The following is a 27,258-nucleotide window of genomic DNA, read 5'->3' as shown; positions in this document are numbered from 1 at the left end:
ATCATATCAGGGTGAAGTGAATCTGCGCTCCTTGGCCGTGATTAATCTGCTGTCATGTGCTCCTCCTTAAAAGCCTTGACACTCAACTCCTCCTCCTCGTCCTCGCTGTCTCTCAGCCAGTCTCTCGTTCGCTCGCTCGCCATTCTTTCGCTCGGACCGAGCGGGGCCCCCCAGGGGCAACAAGATGCGCTGCTAGCGATAGCTTTATTCTTTGAGGAGCCCAACCCACACTGAGAGCACAAATGAACCATTTCAGGATGCCTTTATTTACAAAAAGACTACAGGCATGTGGACCAGGGGCCTCATGTAAAGAGAGTCCGACTAAGAATAAACGTACGTTTAAAATCCAGAAAATGATGTATGCAAGTCAAAATTCAGAAGTATTATATGGCGAAAGCCTCGAAAGCCTGTGACTCAACCTACAACCACACCACACTGTGACACGCCCTACAACCACACCACACTGTGACACGCCTTAAAACAACACCAAACTATGACTCAACCTACAACCACACCACACTGTGACTCAACCTACAAGAAAACCACACCGTGACACGCCCTAAGACCACACCGACCTATGACTCAACCTACAACCACACCACACTGTGACTCAACCTACAACCACACCACACTGTGACACGCCCTAAAACCACACCAAACTATGACTCAACCTACAACCACACCACACTGTGACACGCCCTAAAACCAAACCGAACTATGACTCAACCTACAACCACACCACACTGTGACACGCCTTAAAACAACACCAAACTATGACTCAACCTACAACCACACCACACTGTGACTCAACCTACAAGAAAACCACACCGTGACACGCCCTAAGACCACACCGACCTATGACTTAACCTACAACCACACCAAACTATGACTCAACCTACAACCACACCACACTGTGACACGCCCTAAAACCACACCAAACTATGACTCAACCTACAACCACACCACACTGTGACACGCCTTAAGACCACACCGACCTATGACTCAACCTACAACCACACCACACTGTGACTCAACCTACAACCACACCACACTGTGACACGCCCTAAAACCACACCAAACTATGACTCAACCTACAACCACACCACACTGTGACACGCCCTAAAACCAAACCGAACTATGACTCAACCTACAACCACACCACACTGTGACACGCCCTAAAACCACACCGAACTATGACTCAACCTACAACCACACCACACTGTGACACGCCCTAAAACCACACCAAACTATGACTCAACCTACAACCACACCACACTGTGACACGCCCTACAACCACACCACACTGTGACACACCCTAAAACCACACCGAACTATGACTCAACCTACAACCACACCACACTGTGACACACCCTAAAACCACACCGAACTATGACTCAACCTACAACCACACCACACTGTGACTCAACCTACAACCACACCACACTGTGACTCAACCTACAACCACACCACACTGTGACACGCCTTAGAACAACACCGACCTATGACTCAACCTAAAACCACACCACACTGTGACACGCCTTAGAACAACACCGACATATGACTCAACCTACAACCACACCACACTGTGACACGCCCTAAAACCACACCGAACTATAACTCAACCTACAACCACACTACACTGTGACACGCCTTAAAACCACACCACGCTGTGACTCAACCTACAACCACACCACACTGTGACACACCCTAAAACCACACCGAACTATGACTCAACCTACAACCACACCACACTGTGACTCAACCTACAACCACACCACACTGTGACACGCCTTAGAACAACACCGACCTATGACTCAACCTAAAACCACACCACACTGTGACTCAACCTACAACCACACCACACTGTGACACGCCTTAGAACAACACCGACATATGACTCAACCTACAACCACACCACACTGTGACACGCCCTAAAACCACACCGAATTATAACTCAACCTACAACCACACTACACTGTGACACGCCTTAAAACCACACCACGCTGTGACTCAACCTACAACCACACCACACTGTGACACACCCTAAAACCACACCAAACTATGACTCAACCTACAACCACACCACACTGTGACACGCCTTAAAACCACACCACGCTGTGACTCAACCTACAACCACACCACACTGTGACACACGCTAAAATCACACCGAACTATGACTCAACCTACAACCACACCACACTGTGACACACCCTAAAACCACACCAAACTATGACTCAACCTACAACCACACCACACTGTGACACGCCTTAAAACCACACCACGCTGTGACTCAACCTACAACCACACCACACTGTGACACACGCTAAAATCACACCGAACTATGACTCAACCTACAACCACACCACACTGTGACACACCCTAAAACCACACCAAACTATGACTCAACCTACAACCACACCACACTGTGACACGCCTTAAAACCACACCACGCTGTGACTCAACCTACAACCACACCACACTGTGACACACCCTACAACCACACCACGCTGTGACTCAACCTACAACCACACCACACTGTGACACACCCTAAAACCACACCGAACTATGACTCAACTTACAACCACACCACACTGTGACACACCCTAAAACCACACCGAACTATGACTCAACTTACAACCACACCACACTGTGACACGCTCTAAAACCACACCGAACTATGACTCAACCTACAACCACACCACACTGTGACACGCCTTAAGACCACACCACACTGACTCAACCTACAACCACACCACACTGTGACACACCTTAAGACCACACTGACTCAACCTACAACCACACCACACTGTGACACACCTTAAGACCACACTGACTCAACCTACAACCACACCACACTGTGACACACCCTACAACCACACCACACTGTGACTCAACCTATAACCACACTACACTGTGACACGCCCTACAACCACACCGAACAATGACTCAACCTACAACCACACCACACTATGACACGCCCTAAAACCACACCACGCTGTGACTCAACCTACAACCACACCACACTTTGACACACCCTAAAACCACACCAAACTATGACTCAACCTACAACCACACCACACTGTGACACGCCTTAAGACCACACCACACTGTGACTCGACGTACAAGAAAACCACACTGTGACACACTCTACAACCACACCACACTGTGACACGCCTTAAAACAACACCGACCTATGACTCAACCTACGACCACACCACACTGTGACTCAACCTACAACCACACCACACTGTGACACGCCCTACAACCACACCACACTGTGACACGCCTTAAAACAACACCGACCTATGACTCAACCTACGACCACACCACACTGTGACTCAACCTACAACCACACCACACTGTGACACGCCCTACAACCACACCACACTGTGACACGCCTTAAAACAACACCGACCTATGACTCAACCTACGACCACACCACACTGTGACTCAACCTACAACCACACCACACTGTGACACGCCCTACAACCACACCACACTGTGACACGCCTTAAGACTACACCACAATGTGACTCAACCTACAAGAAAACCACACAGTGACACAACCTACAACCACACAACACTGTGACACACCTTAAGACCACACCACACTGACTCAACCTACAACCACACCACACTGTGACACACCTTAAGACCACACTGACTCAACCTACAACCACACCACACTGTGACTCAACCTATAACCACACTACACTGTGACACGCCCTACAACCACACCACACTGTGACACGCCTTAAAACAACACCGACCTATGACTCAACCTACAACCACACCACACTGTGACACGCCCTACAACCACACCACACTGTGACACGCCTTAAAACAACACTGACCTATGACTCAACCTACAACCACACCACACTGTGACTCAACCTACAACCACACCAGACTGTGACACGCCCTACAACTACACCACACTGTGACTCACAACCACACCACACTTTGACACACCCTACAACCACACCACACTGTCACACGCCCTAAAACCACACCACGCTGTGACTCAACCTACAACCACACCACACTGTGACTCAACCTACATCCACACCACACTGTGACTCAACCTACAACCACACCACACTGTGACTCAACCTACATCCACACCACACTGTGACTCAACCTACAACCACACCACACTGTGACTCAACCTACAACCACACCACACTTTGACACACCCTACAACCACACCACACTGTCACACGCCCTAAAACCACACCACGCTGTGACTCAACCTACAACCACACCACACTGTGACTCAACCTACATCCACACCACGCTGTGACTCAACCTACAACCACACCCCACTGTGACTCAACCTACAACCACACCACACTGTGACACGCCCTACAACCACACCACACTGTGACTCAACTTACAACCACACCACACTTTGACACACCCTACAACCACACCACACTGTCACACGCCCTAAAACCACACCACGCTGTGACTCAACCTACAACCACACCACACTGTGACTCAACCTACAACCACACCACACTGTGACACGCCCTACAACCACAGCACACTGTGACTCAACTTACAACCACACCACACTTTGACACACCCTACAACCACACCACACTGTGACACGCCTTAAAACCACACCGAACTATGACTCAACCTACAACCCAAACCACACTGTGACACGCCCTACAACCACACCACACTGTGACTCAACCTACAACCACACCACACTGTGACACACCCTAAAACCACACCACACTGTGACACACCCTAAAACCACACCAAACTATGACTCAACCTACAACCACACCACACTGTGACACACCCTAAAACCACACCACACTGTGACACACCCTAAAACCACACCAAACTATGACTCAACCTACAACCACACCACACTGTGACACGCCCTACAACCACCACTGGTGGATTTTAAAGTTCTTGTCAGAATAATTGTATCGAAGTTGTCACAAAACAAGTTCCCAACGAGAGGACAAAAGCTGTCTTTGATCTTACCAAGCAAAAGGCTTGTAAAACTCCTCCATGTAGGATGGGAAGCGACACGAAGGTGTTGGTTTCTTTGATCTATTGTAATCCAAAGGAAGATCTACAAAGCGGAGAGGAAGCAGCTCCAGGCATCTTTTCTTTGAACTGTTTTGTGACCAAGGGCGACAGCTGTTTACGACCTCCTCCCCTCTTAGAGACAGCTGTTTACGACCTCCTCCCCTCTTAGAGACAGATGTTTACGACCTCCTCCCCTCTTAGAGACAGATGTTTACGACCTCCTCCCCTCTTAGAGACAGCTGTTTACGACCTCCTCCCCTCTTAGAGACAGCTGTTTACGACCTCCTCCCCTCTTAGAGACAGCTGTTGCTATGTCATCAGGGAAAGTCCAAATAAAAGAGAAGGCGTGCAACCATTTGGTCAGAGTGTGGTGAGAGACTGTACAAAGTGTACAGCACAGATGTTTTTCCTCATTGAGCTAAATTGAATCCTGCCTTTGTTTAATTCCTTGCTTCTTGTCTTGTTTAATAGATGTCATCGGTGTTTGAACCTGACAGTTCTGTTATTAGTTTTTAAATGTTTTAATGACCTAGAGTTCTTATCTATGTGACCTGCTGTTAAAAATGTCCAAAAAGGTAGTTAAGTAAACGTAAGGAAGTAAAACACCTGTCCAGGTGGAGGAACATTTCTGTGATAAATTGCCAAAACAACAACTTGTGCTGAGTGTGTTCGAATCCGCCAACCACGGCGCAATCATCCCTTTTTTATTTTGGTGTATTGGTGGCAGCACTTCATCTCTCACTCGGCACTTTCTGCCCAAGTGTCCCGGGCCCCCCGGGGGACTTGTGACTGGCAGACTGCAGGCCGCTGATTGGAACAGCAGCTGCTGCAGGGTGAGCAACCCCCGACCATGATGCATGTTTCATCAGACAGCACATCCTGCCTTTCAGTGCAAGCTTGATGAAGTTCAACCTAGTTAGCGTAGTTAACAATTTCAAACTAGTTAGCATATTAAACCTTGTTAGCTCCGTTGGCAAATTCAACATAGTTAGTATAGCTAGCAAGTTCACACTGGAAGTAACAGGAGTGAGTTATTCTGCAGACTATTATCAGGTGCATGAATTATTCTTACTTTCACCCCTGTTGCTTTCAGTCGTGTTACTTCCAGTTCTGATACTTCCAGTCCTGCAACTTCCAGTCAAGTTACTTTCAGTCCTGTTACTTCAAGCCATGTTGCTTTCACTCCTGTTACTTCCAGTCCTGTTGCTTCCAGTTCTGTTAGTTTCAGCCCTGTTACGTTCAATTTTGTTACTTCCGGCCCTGTTACTTTCACTTCTGTTACTTCCCGTCCTATTACTTCCAGTCCTGTTACTTCAAGCCATGCTACTTTCACTCCTGTTACTTCCGGTTCTGTTATTTTCGGTCCTGTTACTTCCAGTCTTGTTAGTTTCAGCCCTGTTACTTTCACTTCTGTTACTTCCAGTCCTGTTACTTCCAGTGTTGTTAGTTTCAGACATGTTACTTCCAGCCCTGTTACTTTCACTTCTGTTACTTCCAACCCTGTTATTTTCACTTCTGTTACTTCCAGTCTTGTTAGTTTCAGCCATGGTACTTTCAGCCCTGTTACTTTCACTTCAGTTACTTCCAGTCCTGTTACTTCCAGTTCTGTTATTTTCAGTCCTGTTAATTCCAGTTCTGTTATTTTCAGTCCTGTTACTTCCAGTCTTAATGGTTTCAGCCATGTTACTTCCAGTCTTGTTAGTTTCAGCCATGTTACTTCCAGCCCTGTTACTTTCACTTCTGTTACTTCCAACCCTGTTACTTCCAGTCTTGTTAGTTTCAGCCATAAATAAATAAATAAATAAATAAATGGGTTGTACTTGTATAGCGCTTTTCTACCTTCAAGGTACTCAAAGCGCTTTGACACTACTTCCACATTTACCCATTGACACACACATTCACACACTGATGGAGGGAGCTGCCATGCAAGGCGCCAACCAGCACCCATCAGGAGCAAGGGTGAAGTGTCTTGCTCAGGACACAACGGACGTGACGAGGGTGGTACTAGGTGGGATTTGAACCAGGGACACTCGGGTTGCGCACGGCCACTCTCCCACTGCGCCACGCCGTCCCAATTGACAGTTTAGCATCTTTTTTTCCTACTTGTCAACTGTCCGTTTAGCATCTTTGTTTTCTGCCTGTCAACTGTCAATTTAGCATCTTTATTTTCTACCCGTCAACTGTCAGTTTAGCATCTGTTTTCTACCTGTTGACTGTCAATTTAGCATATTTGTTCTACCTTTCAACTGTCATTTTACTATTTTTGTTTTCTACCTGTCAACTGTCAATTTAGCATCTTTGTTTTCTACCTTTCAACTGTGAGTTTAGCATCTGTTTTCTACCTGTTGACTGTCAATTTAGCATATTTGTTCTACCTTTCAACTGTCATTTTACTATTTTTGTTTTCTACCTGTCAACTGTCAATTTAGCATCTTTGTTTTCTACCTTTCAACTGTGAGTTTAGCATCTGTTTTCTACCTGTCGACTGTGAATTCAGCATCTTTGTTTTCTACCTGTCAACTGTCAGTTTGGCATTTTTTTTTCAACCTGTCAACTGTCAGTTTATCATCTTTGTTTTCTACCTGTCAATGGTCAGTTCATCATCTTTGTTTTCTACCCTTCAACTGTCAGTTTGGCATCTTTGTTTTCTACCTGTCAACTGTCAGTTTAGCATATGTTTTCTACCCGTCAACTGTCAGTTTAGCATCTTTGTTTTCTACCTGTCGAAAGTGAATTTAGCATCTTTGTTTTCTCCCTGTCAACTGACAATTTAGCATCTTTTTTTACTACCTGTCAACTGTCCGTCTAGCATCTTTGTTTTCTGCCTGTCAACTGTCAATTTAGCATCTTTATTTTCTACCTGTCACCTGTTAGTTTAGCATCTGTTTTCTACCTGTTGACTGTCAGTTTAGCATCTTTGTTTTCTACCTGTCAACTGTCAGTTTATCATCTTTGTTTTCTACCTGTCAACTGTCAGTTTAGCATCTTTGTTTTCTACCTGTCAACTGTCAGTTTAGCATCTTTGTGTTCTACCTGTCAACTGTCATTTTGCTATTTTTGTTTTCTACCTGTCAACTGTCAGTTTAGCATCTTTGTTTTCTACCTTTCAACTGTCAGTTTGGCATCTGTTTTCTTCCTGTCAACTGTCAGTTTAGCATCTTTGTTTTCTACCTGTCAACTGTCAGTTTATCATCTTTGTTTTCTACCTGTCAACTGTCAGTTTATCATCTTTGTTTTCTACCTGTCAACTGTCAGTTTAGCATCTTTGTTTTCTACCTGTCAACTGTCAGTTTAGCATCTTTGTGTTCTACCTGTCAACTGTCATTTTGCTATTTTTGTTTTCTACCTGTCAACTGTCAGTTTAGCATCTTTGTTTTCTACCTTTCAACTGTCAGTTTGGCATCTGTTTTCTTCCTGTCAACTGTCAGTTTAGCATCTTTGTTTTCTACCTGTCAACTGTCAGTTTATCATCTTTGTTTTCTACCTGTCAACTGTCAGTTTAGCATCTTTGTTTTCTACCTGTCAACTGTCAGTTTAGCATCTTTGTGTTCTACCTGTCAACTGTCATTTTGCTATTTTTGTTTTCTACCTGTCAACTGTCAGTTTAGCATCTTTGTTTTCTACCTTTCAACTGTCAGTTTGGCATCTGTTTTCTTCCTGTCAACTGTCAGTTTAGCATCTTTGTTTTCTACCTGTCAACTGTCAGTTTATCATCTTTGTTTTCTACCTGTCAACTGTCAGTTTAGCATCTTTGTTTTCTACCTGTCAACTGTCAGTTTAGCATCTTTGTGTTCTACCTGTCAACTGTCATTTTGCTATTTTTGTTTTCTACCTGTCAACTGTCAGTTTAGCATCTTTGTTTTCTACCTTTCAACTGTCAGTTTGGCATCTGTTTTCTTCCTGTCAACTGTCAGTTTAGCATCTTTGTTTTCTACCTGTCAACTGTCAGTTTATCATCTTTGTTTTCTACCTGTCAACTGTCAGTTTATCATCTTTGTTTTCTACCTGTCAACTGTCAGTTTAGCATCTTTGTTTTCTACCTGTCAACTGTCAGTTTAGCATCTTTGTGTTCTACCTGTCAACTGTCATTTTGCTATTTTGTGTTCTACCTGTCAACTGTCAGTTTAGCATCTTTGTTTTCTACCTTTCAACTGTCAGTTTGGCATCTGTTTTCTTCCTGTCAACTGTCAGTTTAGCATCTTTGTTTTCTACCTGTCAACTGTCAGTTTATCATCTTTGTTTTCTACCTGTCAACTGTCAGTTTAGCATCTTTGTTTTCTACCTGTCAACTGTCAGTTTAGCATCTTTGTGTTCTACCTGTCAACTGTCATTTTGCTATTTTTGTTTTCTACCTGTCAACTGTCAGTTTAGCATCTTTGTTTTCTACCTTTCAACTGTCAGTTTGGCATCTGTTTTCTTCCTGTCAACTGTCAGTTTAGCATCTTTGTTTTCTACCTGTCAACTTGTCAGTTTATCATCTTTGTTTTCTACCTGTCAACTTGTCAGTTTAGCATCTTTGTTTTCTACCTGTCAACTGTCAGTTTATCATCTTTGTTTTCTACCTGTCAACTGTCAGTTTAGCATCTTTGTTTTCTACCTGTCAACTGTCAGTTTAGCATCTTTGTGTTCTACCTGTCAACTGTCATTTTGCTATTTTTGTTTTCTACCTGTCAACTGTCAGTTTAGCATCTTTGTTTTCTACCTTTCAACTGTCAGTTTGGCATCTGTTTTCTTCCTGTCAACTGTCAGTTTAGCATCTTTGTTTTCTACCTGTCAACTGTCAGTTTATCATCTTTGTTTTCTACCTGTCAACTGTCAGTTTAGCATCTTTGTTTTCTACCTGTCAACTGTCAGTTTAGCATCTTTGTTTTCTACCTTTCAACTGTCAGTTTGGCATCTGTTTTCTTCCTGTCAACTGTCAGTTTAGCATCTTTGTTTTCTACCTGTCAACTGTCAGTTTATCATCTTTGTTTTCTACCTGTCAACTGTCAGTTTAGCATCTTTGTTTTCTACCTGTCAACTGTCAGTTTAGCATCTTTGTTTTCTACCTGTCAACTGTCAGTTTAGCATCTTTGTGTTCTACCTGTCAACTGTCATTTTGCTATTTTTGTTTTCTACCTGTCAACTGTCAGTTTAGCATCTTTGTTTTCTACCTTTCAACTGTCAGTTTGGCATCTGTTTTCTTCCTGTCAACTGTCAGTTTAGCATCTTTGTTTTCTACCTGTCAACTGTCAGTTTATCATCTTTGTTTTCTACCTGTCAACTGTCAGTTTAGCATCTTTGTTTTCTACCTGTCAACTGTCAGTTTAGCATCTTTGTGTTCTACCTGTCAACTGTCATTTTGCTATTTTTGTTTTCTACCTGTCAACTGTCAGTTTAGCATCTTTGTTTTCTACCTTTCAACTGTCAGTTTGGCATCTGTTTTCTTCCTGTCAACTGTCAGTTTAGCATCTTTGTTTTCTACCTGTCAACTGTCAGTTTATCATCTTTGTTTTCTACCTGTCAACTGTCAGTTTATCATCTTTGTTTTCTACCTGTCAACTGTCAGTTTATCATCTTTGTTTTCTACCTGTCAACTGTCAGTTTAGCATCTTTGTTTTCTACCTGTCAACTGTCAGTTTAGCATCTTTGTGTTCTACCTGTCAACTGTCATTTTGCTATTTTGTTTTCTACCTGTCAACTGTCAGTTTAGCATCTTTGTTTTCTACCTTTCAACTGTCAGTTTGGCATCTGTTTTCTTCCTGTCAACTGTCAGTTTAGCATCTTTGTTTTCTACCTGTCAACTGTCAGTTTATCATCTTTGTTTTCTACCTGTCAACTGTCAGTTTAGCATCTTTGTTTTCTACCTGTCAACTGTCAGTTTAGCATCTTTGTGTTCTACCTGTCAACTGTCATTTTGCTATTTTTGTTTTCTACCTGTCAACTGTCAGTTTAGCATCTTTGTTTTCTACCTTTCAACTGTCAGTTTGGCATCTGTTTTCTTCCTGTCAACTGTCAGTTTAGCATCTTTGTTTTCTACCTGTCAACTTGTCAGTTTATCATCTTTGTTTTCTACCTGTCAACTTGTCAGTTTAGCATCTTTGTTTTCTACCTGTCAACTGTCAGTTTATCATCTTTGTTTTCTACCTGTCAACTGTCAGTTTAGCATCTTTGTTTTCTACCTGTCAACTGTCAGTTTAGCATCTTTGTGTTCTACCTGTCAACTGTCATTTTGCTATTTTTGTTTTCTACCTGTCAACTGTCAGTTTAGCATCTTTGTTTTCTACCTTTCAACTGTCAGTTTGGCATCTGTTTTCTTCCTGTCAACTGTCAGTTTAGCATCTTTGTTTTCTACCTGTCAACTGTCAGTTTATCATCTTTGTTTTCTACCTGTCAACTGTCAGTTTAGCATCTTTGTTTTCTACCTGTCAACTGTCAGTTTAGCATCTTTGTTTTCTACCTTTCAACTGTCAGTTTGGCATCTGTTTTCTTCCTGTCAACTGTCAGTTTAGCATCTTTGTTTTCTACCTGTCAACTGTCAGTTTATCATCTTTGTTTTCTACCTGTCAACTGTCAGTTTAGCATCTTTGTTTTCTACCTGTCAACTGTCAGTTTAGCATCTTTGTGTTCTACCTGTCAACTGTCATTTTGCTATTTTGTTTTCTACCTGTCAACTGTCAGTTTAGCATCTTTGTTTTCTACCTTTCAACTGTCAGTTTGGCATCTGTTTTCTTCCTGTCAACTGTCAGTTTAGCATCTTTGTTTTCTTCCTGTCAACTGTCAGTTTATCATCTTTGTTTTCTACCTGTCAACTGTCAGTTTAGCATCTTTGTTTTCTACCTGTCAACTGTCAGTTTAGCATCTTTGTGTTCTACCTGTCAACTGTCATTTTGCTATTTTTGTTTTCTACCTGTCAACTGTCAGTTTAGCATCTTTGTTTTCTACCTTTCAACTGTCAGTTTGGCATCTGTTTTCTTCCTGTCAACTGTCAGTTTAGCATCTTTGTTTTCTACCTGTCAACTTGTCAGTTTATCATCTTTGTTTTCTACCTGTCAACTTGTCAGTTTAGGCTTCTCGCCGGCTCATCGCCCTTTCAAGATGGCGGCACAATTTCTCGCATCACAGCAGCTAATGCTGCGTCTACTTATAAGACGTCCATGGTAAGACCCTACCAGCCTGTAAACAAAATAAAGTTCTGAAGTTAGTGATTTTTTATTTTCTTCCAAACAGCCACTTCTTCAACACGTGTATGTCTGTTCACGTTAATGCACATTCGGTGCAGTCCAAAAACACTCTGTTCGTTCTCCCGTTGCGACACCGCAATGTAAAGTTCCGAAGTTACTTCCAACCATGTTACTTTCACTTCTGTTACTTCCAGTTCAGCAACTTCCAGTTCTGTTACTTCCAGTCCTGTTACTTCAAGCCATGCTACTTTCACTCCTGTTACTTCCAGTTCTGTTATTTTCAGTCCTGTTGCTTAGTCTTGTAAGTTTCAGCCCTGTTACTTTCACTTCTGTTACTTCCAGTCCTGTTACTCCAAGCCATGTTACTTTCACTCCTGTTACTTCCAGTCTTAATAGTTTCAGCCATGTTACTTCCAGTCTTGTTAGTTTCAGCCATGTTACTTCCAGCCCTGTTACTTTCACTTCTGTTACTTCCAACCCTGTTACTTCCAGTCTTGTTAGTTTCAGCCATGTTACTTCCAACCCTGTTACTTTCACTTCTGTTACTTCCAGTTCTGCTACTTCCAGTCCTGTTACTTCAAGCCATGCTACTTTCACTCCTGTTACTTCCAGTTCTGTTATTTTCAGTCCTGTTGCTTCCGGTCTTGTTAGTTTCAGCCCTGTTACTTTCACTTCTGTTACTTCCAGTCCTGTTACTCCAAGCCATGTTACTTTCACTCCTGTTACTTCCAGTTCTGTTATTTTCAGCCCTGTTACTTCCAGTCTTGTTAGTTTCAGCCATGTTACTTTAACTTCTGATACTTTCAGTCATGTTACTTCCAGTCTTGTTAGTTTCAGCCATTTCACTTCCAGCCCTGTTACTTTCACTTCTGTTACTTCCAGTCATGTTACTTGTAGTCCTGTTACTTCTGCTACTTCCATTCTGGTTACTTCCTGTCCTGTTACTTTCACTCCTGTTACTTCCATTCTGGTTACTTCCAGTCCTGTTACTTTTAGTTCTGTTACTATTAGTTCTGTTACTTCCAGTCATTTTACTTTCACTCATGTTACTTCCAGTCCTGTCACTTTCAGTCCTGTTACTTTCTCTCCAGTTACTCAAACATCTTTGGACAAAAATGAGGTCAAATTGGGAAAATAAGAATTTTCCGAATCTGCGACCCCGAACGGGACAAGCGGTATAAAATGGAGTGATTTCCTATATCTGATACTTCCAGAGAAAAAGAAAGAAGTAAATGTTGCTGAGTCAGCAGGATGTACTTTGAAGTGCAACATCCATGTTGTGTGCTTGTGTGGAGCAGACATGAAGACAAGAAGAAGAATAAAGATGTTGTTGACATATTTGTTCATCATGGGTGGTGTTCTGCTGCTCCTTCCACTCAACTCCTGCTTTCTGGAGCAAATTAATTCCCAGGTGGAGAAAGCGAGCGTAGTGAGGAGAGAGAGATGGATGGAAGCTGCCTCGCTTTGCTCCGCTACCAAAAAATGCTGAGGCGTGTCCTACTTTTTCCCAGGGAATGTTTCTTCCTACTTCACCTCCGTGTGGAAGTCAAGTACAAACCCCGAGTTGGGAAATTGTGTTAGATGTAAATATAAACAGAATACAATGATTTGCAAATCCTTTTCAAGCCATATTCAGTTGAATATGCTACAAAGACAACATATTTGATGTTCAAACTCATAAACTTCTTTTTTTTTTTGCAAATAATAATTAACTTAGAATTTCATGGCTGCAACACGTGCCAAAGTAGTTGGGAAAGGGCATGTTCACCACTGTGTTACATCACCTTTTCATTTAACAACACTCAGTAAACGTTTGGGAACTCAGGAAACTAATAGTTGAAGCTTTGAAAGTGGAATTCTTTCCCATTCTTGTTTTATGTAGAGCTCAACAGTCCGGGGTCTCCACTGTCGTATTTTACGCTTCATAATGCGCCACACATTTTCCATGGGGGACAGGTCTGGACTGCAGGCGGGCCAGGAAAGTACCCAAATCTTTTTTTACGAAGCCATGCTGTTGTAACACGTGGCTTGGCATTGTCTTGCTGAAATAAGCAGGGGCGTCCATGATAACGTTGCTTGGATGACAACATATGTTGCTCCAAAACCTGTATGGACCATTCAGCATTAATGGTGCCTTCACAGATGTGTAAGTTACTCATGCCTTGGGCACTAATACACCCCCATACCATCACACATGCTGGCTTTTGAACTTTGTGCCTATAACAATCCGAATGGTTATTTTCCTCTTTGTTCCGGAGGACACCACGTCCACAGTTTCCAAATATAATTTGAAATGTGGACTCGTCGGACCACAGAACACTTTTCCATTTTGCATCAGTCCATCTTGGATGAGCTCGGGCCCAGCGAAGCCAGCGGCGTTCCTGGGTGTTGTTGATAACAGGATTTGCAAATCATTGTATTCCATTTATATTTACATCTAACACAATTTACCAACTCGTATGGAAACAGGGTTTTTACCACCAGGCTGGATTGATATGACGCTAATGTGGAGTGTTGCAAACATGCTTGTCAAAGATCCTCTATCTGACAAAAGTGCTACTTTCTTGTTTGCTTTTTTATCTATTGCAAAATAAAATGGACTTGTCAAATATCCTCTTTTTGACAGAAGCACTCAGTTCCTTTTAAAGGAGTATTTCAAACATGCTTGTCAAAGATCATCTATTTGACAAGGGGCTACTCTGCTGTTCTTTTATGGATCTATTACACACAGAAAAAACGCAGGTCAAAGATCCTCTATTCGACAAAAGCACTAAGTAACTTGTATAGGAGTATTGCAAACATGCAAAGATCATCTCTTTGACAAGATTGCTACTCTGTTGTTTTTGTGGAATATTGCAAAAAAAACACAATTTGACAGAAGCACTTTGTCGCTTTTGAAAAAAGTATTACAAACTTGCTTGTCAAAGATCATCTATTTGACAAGGGGCTACTCTGCTGTTCTTTTATGGATCTCTTACACACAGAAAAAACGCAGGTCAAAGATCCTCTATTCGACAAAAGCACTAAGTAACTTGTATAGGAGTATTGCAAACATGCAAAGATCATTTCTTTGACAAGATTGCTACTCTGTTGTTTTTGGGAATATTCCAAAAAACACAATTTGACAAAAGCACTCTGTTGCTTTGAAAAAAGTATTACAAAAATGCTTGTCAAAGATCATCTACTTGACATGAGTGCTACTGTTTTGTGAACTTACTGAAAAATAATTTTGAAAAAACGCTGGTCAAAGATCCTCTGACAGAAGCACTCAGTTGCTTTGAAAAAAGTAATGCAAACATGCTTGTCAAAGATCATCTATTTGACACGAGTGCTACTGTGTTGTTTTATGGACTTACTGTAAAATAATTGAAAAAACGCTGGTCAAAGATCCTCTGACAGAAGCACTCAGTTGCTTTGAAAAAAGTAATGCAAACATGCTTGTCAAAGATCATCTATTTGACACGAGTGCTACTGTGTTGTTTTATGGACTTACTGTAAAATAATTGAAAAAACGCTGGTCAAAGATCCTCTGTCAGAAGCACTCAGTTGATTTGAAAAAAATATTGCAAACATGCTTGTCAAAGATCATCTATTTGACACAAGTGCTTCTGTGTTGTTTTATGGACTTACTGTAAAAGAATAAAAAAAACGCTGGTCAAAGATCCTCTGTCAGAGGCACTCAGTTGCTTTGAAAAAAGTATTGTAAACATGCTTGTCAAAGATCATCTATTTGACACGAGTGCTACTGTGTTGTTTTAGGGACTTACTGTAAAATAATAAAAAAAACGCTGGTCAAAGATCCTCTGACAGAAGCACTCAGTTGCTTTGAAAAAAGTAATGCAAACATGCTTGTCAAAGATCATCTATTTGACACGAGTGCTACTGTGTTGTTTTATGGACTTACTGTAAAATAATTGAAAAAACGCTGGTCAAAGATCCTCTGTCAGAAGCACTCAGTTGATTTGAAAAAAATATTGCAAACATGCTTGTCAAAGATCATCTATTTGACACAAGTGCTTCTGTGTTGTTTTATGGACTTACTGTAAAAGAATAAAAAAAACGCAGGTCAAAGATCCTCTGTCAGAAGCACTCAGTTTCTTTGAAAAAAATATTGCAAACATGCTTGTCAAAGATCATCTATTTGACACGAGTGCTACTGTGTTGTTTTATGGACTTACTGTAAAATAATTAAAAAAAAAACGCTGGTCGAAGATCCTCTGACAGAAGCACTCAGTTGCTTTGAAATAAGTATTACAAACACGCTTGTCAAAGATCATCTATTTGACAAGACTTTTATGCTGTTTGTATGGACCTATTGCAAAAAACTGTTTGTTAAAAATCCAAAGTTTTGTTAAAAACCGTTGCTCTTAAAAATGTATAGCAAACATGGGTGTCAAAGATCATCTATATGACAAGGGTGCTTTGTTTTTATGGACCTATTGCTAAAACAACTACTTAACAGAAGCACTCGGTTACTTTGGGGTGTTGCAAAGATGATTGTCAAAGATAATCTATTTGACAAGAGTGCTACTCTGCTGTTTTAAGGACTTTTGTTAAAAGTAAAATATAAAATGCTGGTCAAAGTTTGACAAAAGCACTAAGTTGCTTTCAAATAAGTATTGCAAACATGCTTGCCAAAGATAATCTATTTCACAAGAGTCTTGTGTTATTTTAATATACCGATTGCAAAAAAAACAAAAAACATTACACACTCAGTTGCTTTTAAATAAATATTGCAAATATGCTTGTCAAAGATCATCTATTTGCCAGGAGTGCTACTTTATAAGCCTATTGCAGCAGCAACAACAATAAGAAAATAAAACCCTGTCAAAGATCCTCAAAGTGACAAAAGCCCTCAGTTTTAGTTTTTTTTCTAATGAACCTATTATAAATGATACTTGTCAAAGATCATTTAAATGACAAGAGTGTTACTCTTTTGTTTTTATTGACCTATTGCAACAACAACAATAAGAAAAAAAAAACGATTGTCAAAGATCTTCAATCCGACAAAAGCCCTCAGTCATTGTTTTTTTAATGGACCCATTGCAAAAAAATGCTTGTCAAAGATCATCTATATAACAAGAGTGCTACTCTTTTGTTTTTATGGACCTATTGCAGCAACAACAACAATAATAAAGAACAAAACCCTTGTCAAAGATCCTCAATCCAACAATAGTAGTCTGTCTTTTTTTTAATGGACCTATTGCAAAAAATACTTGTCAAAGACCATCTAAATGACAGGAGTGATACTCTTTTCTTTTTATGGACTATTGCAGCAACAACAACAAAACTAAAGGGAAATAAACGCTTGTCAAAGATTTTAAATCCGACAAAAGCACTCAGTTTTTTTTCTATGGACATATTGCATAAAATACTTGCCAAAGATCATCTAACGTGACAAGAATGCTACTCTTTAGTTTTAATGGACTATTGCAGCAACAACAACAAAACTAAAGAGAAAAAATGCTTGTCAAAGATCCTCAATCCGACAAAAGCAGTGTTTTTTTTAATGGATCTATTGCAAAAAATACTTGTCAAAGATCATCTAAATGACAGGAGTGTTACTCTTTTGTTTTTATGGACTATTGCAGCAACAACAACAAAACTAAAGGGAAAAAATGCTTGTCAAAGATCCTCAATCCGACAAAAGCAGTGTTTTTTTTAATGGATCTATTGCAAAAAATACTTGTCAAAGATCATCTAAATGACAGGAGTGTTACTCTTTTGTTTTTATGGACTATTGCAGCAACAACAACAAAACTCAGGGGGAAAAAACGCTTGTCAAAAATTCTCAATCCGACAAAAGCAGTCTGTTTTTTTTTTTATGGACCTATTGTGTAAAATGCTTGTCAAAGATCATCTAATATGACAAGAACGCTACTCTTTAGCTTGTATGGACTATTGCAGCAACAACAACAACAAAACTAAAGGAAAAAAATGCTTGTCAAAGATCCTCAATCCGACAAAAGCAGTGTTTTTTTTAATGGATCTATTGCAAAAAATACTTGTCAAAGATCATCTAAATGACAGGAGTGTTACTCTTTTGTTTTTATGGACTATTGCAGCAACAACAACAAAACTCAGGGGGGAAAAACGCTTGTCAAAAATTCTCAATCCGACAAAAGCAGTCTGGTTTTTTTTTTATGGACCTATTGTGTAAAATGCTTGTCAAAGATCATCTAATATGACAAGAACGCTACTCTTTTGCTTGTATGGACTATTGCAGCAACAACAACAACAAAACTAAAGGAAAAAAAACACTTGTCAAAGATCCTCAATCCGACAAAAGCAGTCTGTTTTTTTTTATGGACCTATTGTGTAAAATCCTTGTCAAAGATCATCTAATATGACAAGAACGCTACTCTTTAGCTTGTATGGACTATTGCAGCAACAACAACAACAAAACTAAAGGAAAAAAACGCTTATCAAAGATCCTCAACCCGACAAAAGCAGTCTGTTTTTTTTAAATGGACTTATTGCAAAAAATGCTTGTCAAAGATCATCTATACGACATTGCTGTGAGATGGCTGTTCACCAGCAAACTGGAGTGTTGTTTACTTTAGATAATTGTGTATCGGAATTAAACAACAACGTGGGTATTTTTAGTGAGTCAGCAATAAAAAAAGAGGCTTAACAGCTGCAAGAAATGCTGAGTCAGGACAAACAACACCCGTCACATTGCCTCCTCATTTCTATCATTTGATCTATTATCATTTATTCATATTTATGTACTATTATTTAATAATTATTATGTATTGGTTATTTATTATCTGTTTATAATTTAGTGTTTTTTATGTATTATGTATTTTATTGATTATTTATTGATAATTTACTGATGTATTATAAATGTAGTATTATTGTTTTTTTATTCATTTATTCATCATATATTACTATTTATTTATGTATGATTGGTATAATTTTTTTGTAATTCATGTATTTGTTATTTGTTGATTATTTATGTATTATTTATTTCTTATTTATTGTGTATGTTTTATTATTTTTAATTGATTTATTATAATGTATGTATTATTTGTTAATTATTTATGTATTATTATTTTCATTACGTATTTATTAATGTATTATTCATTTATTGTTTATTTTTTATTATTTATGTAATATTTATGTATTTATTTATTTGTATTTATTTATTATCTATAATATATAGTAGTATTATGTGTAATATACAGTAGTATTATGTATAATATACAGTAGTATTGTCAAAAAATATATTCATGTGATATATAGTAGTATTATATATAATATAAACTGTGGTAGTATTGTTGAAATGTGTATTCATGCAATATATAGTATTATGTATAATACATAGTATTATGTATAATATACAGGAGTATTGTCAAAATATGTATTCATGTACTATATAGTAGCATTATGTATAATATACAGTAGTATTATGTATAATATATAGTAGTATTATGAAAAATATATAGTGTTATGTATAATATATAGTAGTATTATGTATAATATATAGTAGTATTATGTATAATATATAGTAGCATCGTCAAAATGTGTATTGATGTAATAAATAATATAATTATGTATAATATACAGTAGTATTGCAAAAATGTGTATTCATGTGATATATATAGTAGTATTATGTATAATATATACTGTATTTTTTGGACTATACTAGTATTATGTATAATATACAGTAGTATTGTCAAAATGTGTATTCATGTATTATGCAGTATTATGCAAAAGATACAGTAGTATTGTCGTGAATTCATGTAATATATAGTAGTATTATGTATAATATATAGTAGTATTATCAAAATGTGTGTTCTTGTAATATATAGTAGTATTATGTATAATATATAGTAGTATTATGTATAATATACAGTAGTATTATTTATAATACATAGTATTATGTATAATATACAATAGTATTTTGTATAATATATAACAGTATTATAATACACAGTAGCAGTATGTATAATACACAGCACTATTATGTATAATATATAGTAGTATTATGTATTATTCATAATAGTATTATGTATTATTCATAATAGTATTATGTATAATGCATAGCAGTATTATGTATAATATACAGCAGTATTATATACAATATATAGTAACATTATGTATAATACACAGTAGTATTATGTATAATATATAGTAGTATTATGTACCATATACAGTGGTGTTATATACAATACAGAATATTATGTATATAGTAGTATATATAATAAACAGTAGTATTACGTATAATACACAGTAGTATATGCGTGTATTATTATGTTTATTACATAGAAGTATTATACACGGTAGTATTATGTATGTAGTATTATGTATAATACACAGTAGTATTATATATAATACACAGAAGTATTATGTATGTAGTATTATGTATAATACACAGTATTATGTATATAGAGTTATGATTAATACACATTAGTATTATGTATGTAGTAATCAATCAATCAATCAATGTTTACTTATATAGCCCTAAATCACTATATATATATATATAAATATATAGTATTATGAATAATACACAGTAGTATTATGAATGTAGTATTATGTATAATACACAGTAGTATTAAGTATAATACACAGTATTATTATGTATATAGTTATGATTAATACAAAGTAGTATTATTTATGTAGTATTATGTACAATACACAGTAGTATTATTTATAATACATGGTATTATGTATATTACACCGTAGTAATATGTATGTAGTATTATGTTTAATACACAGTAGTAATATGTATGTAGTATTATGTATAATACACAGTAGTATTATGTATGTAGTATTATGTATAATACATAGTAGTATTATAACAGAGTATAATAATTCACTATAAGTATTTTCCAGACGTGACGCAGCCAAGAAGTGCAGGAGTCATGTGTTTAATAAATACTGCATAGTTGTGTAATACTTCATGAAATATTCACCTTTGCTCTTTAATGCGCTTCAATTGTGACCTGCAGTGTTTTGTTACACAATCTTTGTGGGAGACAGGAAGTAACACTTTCAGGTGTCACACACCTGTCTAATCTTTGTGGGAGACAGGAAGTAACACTTTCAGGTGTCACACACCTGTCTAATCTTTGTGGGAGACAAGAAGTAACACTTTCAGGTGTCACACACCTGTCTAATCTTTGTGGGAGACAAGAAGTAACACTTTCAGGTGTCACACACCTGTCTAATCTTTGTGGGAGACAGGAAGTAACACTTTCAGGTGTCACTCACCTGTCTAATCTTTGTGGGAGACAGGAAGTAACACTTTCAGGTGTCTCACACCTGTCTAATCTTTGTGGGAGACAGGAAGTAACACTTTCAGGTGTCATACACCTGTCTAATCTTTGTGGGAGACAGGAAGTCACACTTTCAGGTGTCACACACCTGTCTAATCTTTGTGGGAGACAGGAAGTAACACTTTCAGGTGTCACACACCTGTCTAATCTTTGTGGGAGACAGGAAGTAACACTTTCAGGTGTCACACACCTGTCTAATCTTTGTGGGAGACAGGAAGTAACACTTTCAGGTGTCATACACCTGTCTAATCTTTGTGGGAGACAGGAAGTCACACTTTCAGGTGTCACACACCTGTCTAATCTTTGTGGGAGACAGGAAGTAACACTTTCAGGTGTCACACACCTGTCTAATCTTTGTGGGAGACAAGAAGTAACACTTTCAGGTGTCACACACCTGTCTAATCTTTGTGGGAGACAGGAAGTAACACTTTCAGGTGTCACTCACCTGTCTAATCTTTGTGGGAGACAGGAAGTAACACTTTCAGGTGTCACACACCTGTCTAATCTTTGTGGGAGACAGGAAGTAACACTTTCAGGTGTCACACACCTGTCTAATCTTTGTGGGAGACAGGAAGTAACACTTTCAGGTGTCACACACCTGTCTAATCTTTGTGGGAGACAGGAAGTAACACTTTCAGGTGTCATACACCTGTCTAATCTTTGTGGGAGACAGGAAGTCACACTTTCAGGTGTCACACACCTGTCTAATCTTTGTGGGAGACAGGAAGTAACACTTTCAGGTGTCACACACCTGTCTAATCTTTGTGGGAGACAAGAAGTAACACTTTCAGGTGTCACACACCTGTCTAATCTTTGTGGGAGACAGGAAGTAACACTTTCAGGTGTCACTCACCTGTCTAATCTTTGTGGGAGACAGGAAGTAACACTTTCAGGTGTCTCACACCTGTCTAATCTTTGTGGGAGACAGGAAGTAACACTTTCAGGTGTCACACACCTGTCTAATCTTTGTGGGAGACAGGAAGTAACACTTTCAGGTGTCACACACCTGTCTAATCTTTGTGGGAGACAGGAAGTAACACTTTCAGGTGTCACACACCTGTCTAATCTTTGTGGGAGACAGGAAGTAACACTTTCAGGTTTCCAAGTCTGTTTTAAAGGACATATACGTACAATGCTGGGTTGTGTACTTCAAGGAAATAGTTCCTTCTGTGTCTCGCTTCAGAACAACTTTACGGAAAATTAAGATCACCTCAATTTTTCTCCAGAATCTAAATAGTCCTGCTGGACCGACCCAACCAGGGACCAGAACCAGGAGAATCCCTGGTCCTGCGTACACGACCCTAGTCCCAGTGTTTACATCTCATTGCTATAAAGGGGAACAACACCGCAGTTATTTTACTTTTACTCACATTTTAAATATTTTAAATATAGTGTACATTATTGTGTATTACTGCATATATTGTACATTATTGTGTATTACTGCATGTACTGTACATGTGTTTATGGTGTATTACTGCATGCAGTGTACATTATGGTGTATTACTGCATGTAGTTTAAATTATGGTGTATTACTGCATGTAGTGTACATTATGGTGTATTTGTGCATGTAGTGTACATTATGGTGTATTTGTGCATGTAGTGTACAGTATTGAGTATTACTGCATGTAGTGTACATTATTGTGTATTACTGCATGTAGTTTAAATTATGGTGTATTACTGCATGTAGTGTACATTATGGTGTATTTGTGCATGTAGTGTACAGTATTGTGTATTACTGCATGTAGTTTAAATTATGGTGTATTACTGCATGTAGTGTACATTATGGTGTATTTGTGCATGTAGTGTACAGTATTGAGTATTACTGCATGCAGTGTACAGTATTGAGTATTACTGCATGTAGTGTACATTATTGTGTATCACTGCATGTAGTGTACATTATTGAGTATTACTGCATGCAGTGTACATTATTGTGTATTACTGCATGCAGTGTACATTATTGTGTATTACTGCATATAGTGTACATTATTGTGTATTACTGCATGTAGTGTACAATATTGAGTATTACTGCATGTAGTGTACAATATTGAGTATTACTGCATGTAGTGTACATTATTGTGTATTACTGCATGTAGTGTACAATATTGAGTATTACTGCATGTAGTGTACAATATTGAGTATTACTGCATGTAGTGTACATTATTGTGTATTACTGCATGTAGTGTACAATATTGAGTATTACTGCATGTAGTGTACATTATGGTGTATTACTGCATGTAGTGTACATTACGGTGTATTACTGCATGTACTGTACATTATGGTGTATTACTGCATGTACTGTACATTATGGTGTATTACTGCATATAGTGTACATTATGGTGTATTACTGCATGTAGTGTACAATATTGAGTATTACTGCATGTAGTGTACAATATTGAGTATTACTGCATGTAGTGTACATTATTGTGTATTTGTGCATGTAGTGTACAGTATTGTGTATTACTGCATGTAGTTTAAATTATGGTGTATTACTGCATGTAGTGTACATTATGGTGTATTTGTGCATGTAGTGTACAGTATTGAGTATTACTGCATGCAGTGTACAGTATTGAGTATTACTGCATGTAGTGTACATTATGGTGTATTTGTGCATGTAGTGTACAGTATTGTGTATTACTGCATGTAGTTTAAATTATGGTGTATTACTGCATGTAGTGTACATTATGGTGTATTTGTGCATGTAGTGTACAGTATTGAGTATTACTGCATGCAGTGTACAGTATTGAGTATTACTGCATGTAGTGTACATTATTGTGTATCACTGCATGTAGTGTACATTATTGAGTATTACTGCATGCAGTGTACATTATTGTGTATTACTGCATGCAGTGTACATTATTGTGTATTACTGCATATAGTGTACATTATTGTGTATTACTGCATGTAGTGTACAATATTGAGTATTACTGCATGTAGTGTACAATATTGAGTATTACTGCATGTAGTGTACATTATTGTGTATTACTGCATGTAGTGTACAATATTGAGTATTACTGCATGTAGTGTACAATATTGAGTATTACTGCATGTAGTGTACATTATTGTGTATTACTGCATGTAGTGTACAATATTGAGTATTACTGCATGTAGTGTACATTATGGTGTATTACTGCATGTAGTGTACATTACGGTGTATTACTGCATGTACTGTACATTATGGTGTATTACTGCATGTACTGTACATTATGGTGTATTACTGCATATAGTGTACATTATGGTGTATTACTGCATGTAGTGTACAATATTGAGTATTACTGCATGTAGTGTACAATATTGAGTATTACTGCATGTAGTGTACATTATTGTGTATTACTGCATGTAGTGTACAATATTGAGTATTACTGCATGTAGTGTACAATATTGAGTATTACTGCATGTAGTGTACATTATTGTGTATTACTGCATGTAGTGTACAATATTGAGTATTACTGCATGTAGTGTACATTATGGTGTATTACTGCATGTAGTGTACATTACGGTGTATTACTGCATGTACTGTACATTATGGTGTATTACTGCATGTAGTGTACATTATGGTGTATTACTACATGTAGTGTACATTATGGTGTATTACTGCATGTAGTGTACATTATGGTGTATTACTGCATGTAGTGTACATTATGGTGTATTACTGCATGTATTGTATATTATAGTGTATTACTGCATGTAGTTTAAATTATGGTGTATTACTGCATGTAGTGTACATTATTGTGTATTACTGCATATAGTGTACATTATTGTGTATTACTGCATGTAGTGTACAATATTGAGTATTACTGCATGTAGTGTACAATATTGATTATTACTGCATGTAGTGTACATTATTGTGTATTACTGCATGTAGTGTACAATATTGAGTATTACTGCATGTAGTGTACAATATTGAGTATTACTGCATGTAGTGTACATTATTGTGTATTACTGCATGTAGTGTACAATATTGAGTATTACTGCATGTAGTGTACAATATTGAGTATTACTGCATGTAGTGTACATTATTGTGTATTACTGCATGTAGTGTACAATATTGAGTATTACTGCATGTAGTGTACATTACGGTGTATTACTGCATGTACTGTACATTATTGTGTATTACTGCATGTAGTGTACATTATGGTGTATTACTGCATGTAGTGTACATTATGGTGTATTTGTGCATATTGTGTATTACTGCATGTAGTGTACATTATTGTGTTTTACTGCATGTAGTGTACATTATTGTGTTTTACTGCATGTAGTGTACATTATTGTGTATTACTGCATGTAGTGTACATTATTGTGTATTACTGCATGTAGTGTACATTATGGTGTATTACTGCATGTAGTGTACATTATGGTGTATTACTGCATGTAGTGTACATTATGGTGTATTACTGCATGTAGTGTACATTACGGTGTATTACTGCATGTACTGTACATTATTGTGTATTACTGCATGTAGTGTACATTACGGTGTATTACTGCATGTACTGTACATTATGGTGTATTACTGCATGTAGTGTACATTATGGTGTATTACTGCATGTACTGTACATTATGGTGTATTACTGCATGTAGTGTACATTATGGTGTATTACTGCATGTACTGTACATTATGGTGTATTACTGCATGTAGTGTACATTACGGTGTATTACTGCATGTACTGTACATTATGGTGTATTACTGCATGTAGTGTACATTATGGTGTATTACTACATGTACTGTACAATATTAAGTATTACTTCAAAAATTGAACGTTTTATTTTCACAGTAAAATTCTGACCACTCAGCTTTTTTTTTTACTTTAAATCCAACTTTTTCCCCCAGCCTACTGCTGATACTGGTGTCGATGATATCCTTGTTTAACTGGCGAGGGGTCTGAGTCTGACCCGAGTTTGGCATGTTTCACGTGTGACGTCACATCGCCATGACGTCACACGTGCAGCATGAGAGGGAAATAACGAGCGGAGTGCGGATAAAAAAGTGGAAAAGTCTAAAAATCGATGCGTCCGATAGAGGCACGGAACGGACGAGGCGCAAACGACACACCTGGTCACGTGACTTACCTGCAAGTGGCCCTGGTACATGTTGAGGCTTGGCGGAGGTACTTGGTCCAGACTTGTCAGGCCAAAAGTGAAAGTGAAAGTGCTGCCATTGAGGAGAAGGTGAGGAGTTGATGATGATGATGATGATGTGCCGTCCTCCGCTCAGGTGCTGAATGTTCTTGTGATGAAGATGAAGATGAAGATGAGGAAGCAACGCCGACATCGCTCAGGTGACGGGGGGGGGGGGGGGCTGAGGGGGGAGGGGGGGTGGTTCTTTTAACGGGAGCCGAACGGGACAAAAACAAGTCCCGGTCTCCTCCTCTTCCTCCTCTTCATCATGTGGATTCTCCTCTTATGGCGCGCTTCTCTTCCTGCTTTGGCGCCCTGGAAGACTGCCCCCTAGTGACGTCATCGGCGCACTACCTTCAAGAATTCAATAAAACATTTATTTCCTTTCTTTTTTTTTTTTTTACTTTTAGCAATTATTTTCGTACGTTTTTTACGTTCCTCGCCTGTTTTATGACGCATCTTTCAACACCTAGTGCAAAATGTTATGTATAAAAACGAAGATCAAAAACGCTTTTTAAGTTGAGAAGAGATTTGTATTTTTTTATTATTATTTTGTCATCTGGTCACATGACTAAAAAGGACGAATAGGCGAACAGGAAGTGTTTTTTTTTTCTTTAAAAACAAATAATCGATTTAAAAAATGTTGA

The 27,258-nt window shown here is 38.4% G+C and overlaps 1 protein-coding gene across 3 annotated transcripts in view; it reads right to left on the bottom strand.

The window, feature by feature from the left end:
- The window catches only part of pex5la (peroxisomal biogenesis factor 5-like a), a 160,231-nt gene extending 133,473 nt beyond the window's left edge, over positions 1-26,758 (bottom strand). For all 3 annotated transcript variants that reach the window (XM_061883034.1, XM_061883035.1, XM_061883036.1), the window contains exon 1: positions 26,564-26,758. In XM_061883034.1, the coding sequence (XP_061739018.1) occupies positions 26,564-26,584 (21 nt within the window). In that variant the 5' untranslated portion in view covers positions 26,585-26,758. The remainder of the gene's footprint in view (positions 1-26,563) is intronic.
- Between the last annotated feature and the right edge of the window lie 500 nt (positions 26,759-27,258).

Source organism: Nerophis ophidion, linkage group LG22 (genome assembly GCF_033978795.1).
Source record: "Nerophis ophidion isolate RoL-2023_Sa linkage group LG22, RoL_Noph_v1.0, whole genome shotgun sequence".
Lineage (NCBI taxonomy): Eukaryota > Metazoa > Chordata > Actinopteri > Syngnathiformes > Syngnathidae > Nerophis > Nerophis ophidion.
The sequence above is the reverse complement of the archived record's forward strand: the minus strand, read 5'-3'. Positions and strand labels throughout refer to the sequence as shown.